Consider the following 9,816-nt stretch of genomic DNA (forward strand, 5'->3'; position numbering starts at 1 on the left):
GAGCGGGTTGAAGAAAATACAGTAGATAGAGATGGCAGCTGCAGAAAAGCCCGTACTTGTGGTCAAAATGGGGCCCGAAGTACGGTGTAGAAATATTTCGGGTTCAAACCGAACAATAAAGGCGAGCCACTGAACCCAGAAACACCGCAGTGCAAGCGGTGCTACAAACTGTGTCTCGCAAAAGCAGGCAACACTTCAAACCTGTCGAAACATTTAAAAGACAACCATGCGGACTTGTTCCGAGACTTCAGTCAATAACGACAGGTGATAATGTTGTTCACCAGTTCACTGCACTGTAATGTCAATGAAAGAAGTACAAAGTCCCTCCCAGCCCAGTAGTAAACCTACAGTAGCCTGCAAACAGAGAGCTAAAACATGTCCATGGTTAATAAATACATTAAAAAAATATATTTTTAAGAATTAAATTACAATCTTTAAATATTTAAATAACCCATTAAGGCAATACATAATATAATGAAATATTTTTTACAAAAAGTATCGAAAAGTATTGAAATACATATTGGTATCGGTATCGAAACAGAAATTTGGTATCGTGACAACCCTAGTCTGGACTATTGCACCATCCCTCTCACCAGATGCCTGACACATTACACACCAGAGCGAGTTCACGAGATAACATGCAGACTGCAGTGAATATGAGAATATTTCACACAGAAGTCTTATGACCGGGTGAAAAAGGCCACATGCTGTGGCCCTTTGCTCTGAAACCTGCTGTGTCTCAGAGGGTGAGCCTGGCACTCAGTCAGCACTTCAAACAAAAGAAAACACCTTTTGCACATCCCACCGTCGCATCTGTCTCACACGAGAGTCACATGACAGAGACAGACCATGCAAATGCTGGCCCATCTGCACCGCATTTCTTCCCCGGTCTTAGACTTGCTCTCACGGTACTTAATTCTCAGCAGGTAGTGTACACACGGACATCTGCTTCAAGGGATTACATGACCGTTTGCTTCCATCTAGTGGTTATCTACCTGCACTCTAGTGACTGCAGGTCTATGTCAGTGGAGGGATCCAACAACTACCAGTACCTACTATTTCCTTTATACTATTACAGAAGGGTTAGTTCACTTATATTCCTGAAAAAACACATTTTCTCAACGATCGTTTGTGGTATCTGGACATGTTGGATGGTCGTAGTGTGGTGTTTTTGTCTAAGTGAGATATTGCTTCTCAGATTAGTGACTTTGGTGATTTAAAAAAAATCACCACACTCCCACCTTTACTACATCATTATAATAATGTTGATCAAAATGGGCAATATAATGATTATTTTTATAGTGTCTGCTGTATATATATATATGTACACAAATACATTATTAATATAATTATTATATTATTATGATTGTTATTATTATTACATACCACCGATTCTAATTATTAATTTTATTATTTTGTAAATTAAATTATTAATTTATATTATTATAATATATTATTAAAACATCCATGGGCACACACACACACACACACACACACACACACAAACATACCCTTCCTAACCTAAGATCTTACAGTATATACTCCATGTAACTCTCCTATGTTATGCCAGCTGTCTGGCTATTATGTTTTATGTTTTCTGAGTCACCATGTCTTCCATGACACCCCTTATATATTATTGTTAATTATGAATTATCAAGTCATATTAGTTCACCAAAAAATAAAAAAAACATTTTTTTTAAAAATCACCAGCAACTCTCCTTTCCAGGATCAAAACTTCTGTTTTCTGTGGATTTTCCAGAATAACTGGTAAACTGTTTGTAAAAAGCCAAATTTTATAAATTTGTTTTTTAAAATATTAATTAATTAATATATATATAATTTTTTAATAAATTAAATTACTACAGCAAAGTAAAACCATCTGTATGGCTGCATCAAATTAAGTTAGAAAATATATACTTTTGTGTGTGTGATTGGGGAGACCTTGTTTAAATAGTTTAGAAAGTAAACAGTGAATTGTTAACAACACACACAGTGCACTACGATCAGCGGTAAAATGTAAGTTGTTGGTTTACTGTGAATAAGTGTCAGTGTCAGCCCAGGGGGAGGTCCATTATACCACTAACTAAAACTGAATACGAATGTGGTATCATTATTTCCTGATCTGTAAAGTGGTCACCACAGCTATGAGATGAACACAGTGGAGTAAAGAGCAGGCTACATTATTTCTTCTGTAAATGTAGTGAGTCGGAGTGAGTGTGAGTGTGGTTAATCATCACTGAAGGTATTCAGTGATGATTAACCACACTTTTAGCATTATCTGTTTGCTGCTGTGCTAAGTAATCATCTCTGAATACCTTCAGTGATGATTACTTAGCACGCAGCATCATGTGCTGGGATGTGTGCCTTCCACCATGCAGCTGAGATGATACGGACAGATAAGTTGGGGCGTAGGAAGACCAATGAGTTAGCTGGCTGCCTGGATGACCTTGGAGAGGCTCTTCTGGTTAGTGACTGTAAAGATCACTGTAGTAAACTAAAGAACTGCTTCAGTGGTGCTATGATGCAGCATCTGTGAACTTACTGCGTGTACTGCACTGATTACAATACAATAACCTCAGGATTTAACCATCTCAACCTTCTGTTTCTTACACATAGTGGTTTTGGGATGTTATTAGTTCATATTTACAAATGTACACTTGCTGATGCGGTGAGAAGCCTGTTGACTGAAACTACAATGTGAAGTGTGTTTTCTCTCCGAGTCAGGGAGTGTGATGTGAAATTCCTCCTTCAGTTCATACCCGAACACTCACCACTCTACTTGTCAGTGCAGCATCTAACTTCTCAGGTGCCTTAGAGGCAGCAGCAAATACAGCGATAATGACTTTCACCATTTTATTTTACCTTTGCCCGCTTACATATTTTTTTTTTTTTTTATTATTATTATTTTTTTGGGCCTTTTTATGCCTTTAATGACAGTGCAGTAGAGAGAGACAGGAAATGGGGAGGCAGAGAGAGGGGGAATGACATGCAGCAAAGGGCTGGCCAATGTGGGACTCGAACCGGGGCCAACTGCAGCGAGGACCTTAGCCTCTGCACATGGGGCGGATGCTCAACCAAATGAGCTACTCGACGCCCCCTCCCGCTTACATTTTAATGTACATACCTACAATTAAAAAAAATGCAAATCATTTGCCAAAAATTTGAATCTGGACATTCACGGTTTCCTATCCAAAACCTGCACATTTTGAAAGTGAAGTTCCTGTTGGAGGAGTCGTGTAAACTGAGCTGTGCTTCTGTGACCCTCTCTTTGTGAGACTCGCAGACTCGCAGGTGACTGAGTTTGTACTTACCGATTTCCACACTCACACAAACATGCATGCACACAATCAGTACAGTACTTGCAATATTTAACACCACCATCTCTTATTGAGCTATTTCTCTTGTAATAATGGCCGTTCTATACGTAAAGCAGCATTTTTTATCAGTCACCTCCAGAGTTATCTACAATGAGTTAAATACCACAATGAGCGTCAGACCTCATCGCCACGGTACAGTAACTCTGACCCTTGAGCTCTTCACTGTTGACATGTCGATGTTCCTGTGACCAGAAGTATCTGTGCTTCATTCTCTCATGAAGCCTGCCTTTGTTATTGGACTTCAGCCTCTTTCCTCTGTTGATACCTGAAACCTTAAAAGGTCTGGCACAACCTGACTCACTGGCAAACAGAAGCTCTTTTGTCTAAATGCAGGAAAACTACAAAAAAAAAGAAGTATAATAATAATAATAATAATAATAATAATAATGATAATAATAATGCTTTCCCATTCGGTGAGCTCCACTGGTGAACTCCAAACATGACAACTGGCAAAGACATATACTATATATGGAAAAGGTCCGAACACCTACATGCATACTGAACAGCATGAGGACAGGGAGGGAACATTGTTGGCTATGGGTTAAATCCTTTAACAGATTTATGAAAATTATAAAATGTCTGAATAAAATAAAAAATAATAATAAAGACATGATCCCTGCATTTACTGAAACTGTTTGATCTCACTGTTTAATACATATGTCCTTTTTCTGCTTCCATTATATCCATTATATTACAGTTTGAATCAGTTATCAGTTATTAGCCTTAAAGAGTGACTGCTGGGATTTCTCACTTGCTAAATATACTTTTAGCTTTTAATCCAGCAGAAAATCTTTAATAAACATGATATTCAGCTGTTAAAATTAAATCTGCCTTATGATGAGAATATCTGCCAGTGATTTGTTGCAACTTAAAAAGGAGCTGTGTGCCAGTTTTGCTATTGCTACATAGCTAACGTTAGCATTAACAGCTATTTATTTACCAGTCTAGAAGAAACGTTGCAAGTTTAGCATCAAGTTTCAGTCCTTTACTATCTCCAGCAGTTAACTCGTTTATCACATCTTTTCTTCTACTGCATTTGTCACCGTAGCATTCAAGTTGAAGCTGCTCAGAAGGTTTGTTTTAACCTCGTCTTGTAAATGCAACAATGGCTTAAACTCTTGGAAAGACTTGTAAATTAACAGCTGTTAAGGCTGACGTTGGCTATGTAGCAATAGCAAAACTTGCAAATAGCTCCTTTAATATATGACTAGAGAATGGGGCAATCAAGATGCTGGCAAATGTATAAACGTTAATATAACTATTTTGAATTTTTTTATGTTAGAGTCTCTTGTTGAGCTTTGAATAGGAGTTTTGGGTGGTATACAATACATATAATAACAATAATAATAAATGAAGCCATTGCCCTTTGCAAGTGTTGACAGACTGACGTGTTCACACATCTGGAGTCAAAGCTGCGTTGTTTATTATGAGTTCCTAATTTTCTAAATTCTTCCGTTATTCGGGATGGGGAGTAAAGAAGGGCAAACATCAACCTCAGACTCAGCTGTGTACACTTGCATACCCCATGCAGCCAAACCATTTTCTCTCTCTCTCACCCTCTCTCACACACACACACACACACACACACACACACACACACACGTCCCCACTTCAATATCCTTTATTCAGTCTCTTGTCTTTTGGTTGATGTTTTACCAAAGAGCATTTCTAGTTTTACCTTGAAGCTATTCCATCTGCCTCGACTACACTCGATCGATCTTTACCACATACTTTGAAACTGTGCAATCGATTCCACTGAAATGTCCCGTCTTTTACGGAGCACATGCACACGATGGTAATTTCACATTCCACAGTGGCTTACATTTAGCTCTCACTGTTACTGTAAGGTAAGAAAGCAGCACTGTGAGTTACCTTCTCTTGGTCTCTTAGGAAAACTGAAACTGAAACAACTTTCATTTCATATTTATATTAAAACGATTAAACAGCACAACCTCACCCTGTATCTGAAACTTTGATATTATCGGTTTCACAAAGCCAAACTGAAGGATTAAGATAACACTTTCACTTACCACAAATGCAGGATTGACTGATCCTTGTTCCTTGAATCCAAGCTCTATTTTCTCCTCTGTGGTAAGATGCATTCTGGTAAACACGGCAAGGTGGTGTGTAGTTGCTTCTGTGGACCTAAGTGTGGGCTCTACACACATACACAAGCACACACGGAGGGAGTAAAACTGACTGACGCAGAACTAAGAGGACAATGTGACTCACGTCACCAGGGAAACTGAGTATCACAGTCAAAAAGAGAGTGACTTGGTTATTTTGTAATCTCCTCCCTGGCTCTGAAATGTTTCTGGTCAGTAGCTAAGTGTATGTAGGCTTAACTACCCAGACTTACAGTCATGTGTCTGCTGTTGTGTGACGATTGGATCTTATAAGAGTAAACAAGCACGTTTGTCACATGAATGTTTACTTTGTCATTTTTCATACATATTAAAACGGTCTTTCAAGAGGTCTGGACTTGAGAGATTTTGGGAATAGGTTTCGTTGTGCAGTGTTTCAGTGGATTTCAGTGTCTGATTTGATTCATGGCTGTTTATATATATATTTTTTGGACTTTTATGCCTTTATTCGATAGCACACAGTAGAGAGACAGGAAATGGGGAGGCAGAGAGGGGGAATGACATGCAGTAAAGGGCCGTCCGATGCGGGACTCGAGCCGGGGCCGACCGCAGCGAGGACTGTAGCCTCGACACATGGGGCGCCTGCTTAGACCACTACGCCCCACTCTCTAATTTTTTTTTAAGATCCTATAGTTCATCTGCATTACAATGGACACCATGTTATCACACGGTCACAGTATGATGCTTGACATTTAGAAGGAATGACACTGTCATTAACATCAGTCTGTGATTGAGTTCCTAATGGATTCCACTGACTCGCATGGACTCGCATAATCACTCCGGCACTAAAGCCTGCATTGAGACTGTGTTCAATTCAGTCACTTCCTGTCTCTAGAGCAATTTCATGTACATTAGAGGATGTGCATCTCTGTTTTAACTTTCAAAACTAAACTTAAAACTTATCATATAACTTCTATAAGATCTTTTATTGTATCTTCCCCTACCACCTGTATTTATTGTTATATAACCATGAGTGCAGCCTTCCCCTAACTTTAACCAATGTGTTTTTATTGCCTAAAGAAAAATGAGAAGTAAGTAAGTGTTTTTAAAAAGCTCACTGTCATCCCCGTGCAGTGTAGCCGTGTTTAACAGCACCGTGCTGGACAGGTGACAGGTGTGTCTGCTGTGTCTGCTCTGAAAGACGATACATAGATGTGCTGGACATGTTATTTTAATGTTTAAATACAAACAGTCACTTGGTGAAATGATTTCAGGTTTTGATTTATTACTTTTTGAACATTTTCAGTGAATTTTACCAATACCGTGATAATACTGATAACTGTGATCTTTTTGGTCTATACTATAATTGTGATACTAAATGTCTTTACCGTTTCATATCTATCGTGGACAGACATTGATTACACTGTCTGTCCGCACTAATGTAACCAAGCATCTTGTGTTCATCTATCTGGGTAGATGTGGTAGTAAAATAAAATATATAGAACATAGAGACGTAGTAAGATGAAAAGTAACAACAGCTTATTTATTTTTATTAACACGTGTCACTTGTCACTGGTCATTTCTTTGGGAAAAGCACTGTAGGAGTCATAGCAAACTTCTCGCCTTATGTTTTTATGTGCACAGGCTTGTACTTATTTATCATAACACCAAATACTTTTCATGCTTTTAAATGAGTGATAATGTTTATAATCCAACCTTACAGAAAAGGAAAATCAATTTGTCTTTATATCTATGAAAAACCTGGACCTCAAGTAACTCATCCTCTTCTGGTTTTCTGTCTATGGTCCACCGATTCTTACTGGCTTCTCTCTTTCCCTGTGTCCTTGCATTCACTTTCATCACACCCCCTCCGCACACACAGATGGAAACAGAGTAACTGAAGTTTTTCTGTGCCGAGATTATTATTGGAACCATCATCCACAAGGCTGAACATCCCATAATCTCCCAAACACGCATTACTTCACATTTTATTCTGCAGATTTTCTGGGAAAATGGTTAAAATTATGTGTAAAATTCAGATGGAAACTTTCATTTCACCCCCAGAAGATGGAGAATAGATAGGGCTCGATAAATTTTCTCAAGACTAGTACCAATAAAAGTAAACTTGACTGGAATGCAGACTCATTAATGAGAAAACAATAAAAAGAAAATTACGATACATTTACTCTTTCAACAAATATTTTGTTTTTGTCCGTTTAGTAAAATAAGATAAAAAAAACAATAAGGAAAGACAAAATCTTAAAAAAATCATAAAAAAAATCATATACTCTCAATCATTAGGGATTAAATTACAATTTAAAAGTCGGCTATAAGAAAGCAGATTTGCAAGGAGCCCTGATGTGCCTGATTATCTAGTCTGTAAAATGCGACTGTTTTTTAGGGGTTTTGGTGCGCATGCGTCTCGGGAGAACCTGACATCAGTCAAATTAACCACAATAATCAAACACGGTAATTGACCACGGTTATAGTGATAATTAAAATTTAAACGGTAATACCAACCACATGGCATTTTCACCATGATACAGTGTGAAACCAGGAACCGTCTCATCTCTAGTCTGGAGCATGGGATCTTGTCTTCTTACATTACAACTGAAACCTCATCTGACCCAATAGCTGTTCTGTATGTTCCCTGCTCTTATTACCACACATAATCAGGAATTTGACACGTTCTGGATATGTGAAGACAAGCATGAATACTATGTTCAAAATCACTGTCACGTCAAGGGAATGAGAAATCAATTCATTCCTATGGTTATGGCTTGTTTAGGAGACTTGACATGCAGTGGTGCAGCCAGATGATTTTCATAGGCCTGGCCAGGCCAGTATGAGTCACTTTGGGGTGGCACAGGAATTGACAGTCTTGTTCAGTTTCTTTTCTGCGTGGTATAATTTAACAATAACAGCAGCTTTCACCACTATTGCAGCTTGTACATGAATCTTTGCTCTTTACGGCTTGGGAATTTTGTTCCTCGTCTTATTTTTTATCCAATTGATTGAACTTCACTTAATCATGGCTGACAGTGACTGACTGAACTTTGATGCTGAACTCACAACGTTTCTTCCAGAATGGTCAGTAAACAGCTAAGCTCTTTCTTTAGCTGTGGAGAAATGCCTCTGGAAAAAGAAAGAAATGAGTGACCCACATTACAAGTGTGTGGTTCTCATTTATCCAAGTTTGTACTAGCTGGAAAGCAAACAACAGAAACTCTCATTAGTCAAACATTTGCAGCATTACTGTTGCTGCCCTCGCAGTTGAATACGGGCGTATTAATTTAAATAGCAAACACCTGTGTCACAGATTAATTGATGGACACCTGCCAGGCAATCAGAATTAAGAATTTTTTTAAAAACTTGAAAATGTTCAACTGTAATTTACTTTACATGATCATACTTTCATGTTAAATGTTATGCTAGCTCTGATAAGGGCACAAGGCCTCATTTTAAAAAAGGTTTTATTTTTTACTTTTTATTTTTCACTTATATGTTTTTAGGCCCCAGCAAGTATTAATGTATGTCTACGTATAAACATATAAACTACTTATATAACTTTTTACAACAAAATGAGTACATATAAGTATTCTTTTATAAAAAGCGCACACACACACACACACACACGGATATAGGAGCCTGGTAAAGTGGATCCGTCGCATCTGTTTGTTGGTGCTTCTGTAAGTGTTGAATCCTCCGTGTGAGAGATCAGTGAATGTGTGTTTTTAAAACTTATTAGTGGTGTTTCTGGTTTAATAGCACTATGTTGTCTCTCAGTCTTACGCAGTCAAAGTGAAGTCTGACTTGCAAGGCAAAGATACAATGCTGTTGTTTTACAAGAGGCAAAACTGAATGTGAAAAAAACAAAAATTAAAAAGTGGTGCACCACTGTGTCGCTGTGTGGGTTTGCACCATGTAGCGTTGAGTCAACGACGATACAGTTCGTGATTGTTTGCTTTAAAGAAAAGTGTCCTGGCGTGGGAGAGTTGCTCTGAGCCAACTTAGTGAACATGAAAGGCATCTGGTGTTCTCACTTTAACAACCACTCTTTGATTTCCTTATTTATCTCTTTCTTCATGTACCTCCATCATCACCACAAAGAGGCCCCTCTGTCAGGGTGTCCATTTCCCAAGGTCTTTTAAACTGCAGTGTTTTACACAGCAGGATTCTGTTCACGTGCAAAATTGTCATGTCTAATTCAAAAGACCACGGCAGTCACAGATCCTGTAAGAATAAAAATTCCTAAATCCTCAATGATTTTCACGCTTTTTCCGTATAGACTACCCCGGTAACTTTTCTCCCCCGATGACTGCGTCCCGCTCACCTTTAAGTGCAGCTAGCAGATT

At 38.3% G+C, this 9,816-nt stretch overlaps 1 protein-coding gene across 1 annotated transcript in view; it reads right to left on the reverse strand.

Annotated features, from left to right (window-relative positions):
• Positions 1-5,661, reverse strand: part of LOC111655562 (solute carrier family 23 member 1) — a 46,442-nt gene extending 40,781 nt beyond the window's left edge. The window contains exon 1 of the mRNA XM_023407013.2: positions 5,408-5,661. Coding sequence (XP_023262781.1) covers positions 5,408-5,545 — 138 coding nt within the window. The 5' untranslated portion in view covers positions 5,546-5,661. The remainder of the gene's footprint in view (positions 1-5,407) is intronic.
• Between the last annotated feature and the right edge of the window lie 4,155 nt (positions 5,662-9,816).

This window comes from Seriola lalandi, unplaced genomic scaffold, assembly GCF_002814215.2.
Source record: "Seriola lalandi dorsalis isolate HSWRI2012SDOR001 ecotype SW California unplaced genomic scaffold, Sedor1 jcf7180002054325, whole genome shotgun sequence".
Classification (NCBI taxonomy): domain Eukaryota; kingdom Metazoa; phylum Chordata; class Actinopteri; order Carangiformes; family Carangidae; genus Seriola; species Seriola lalandi.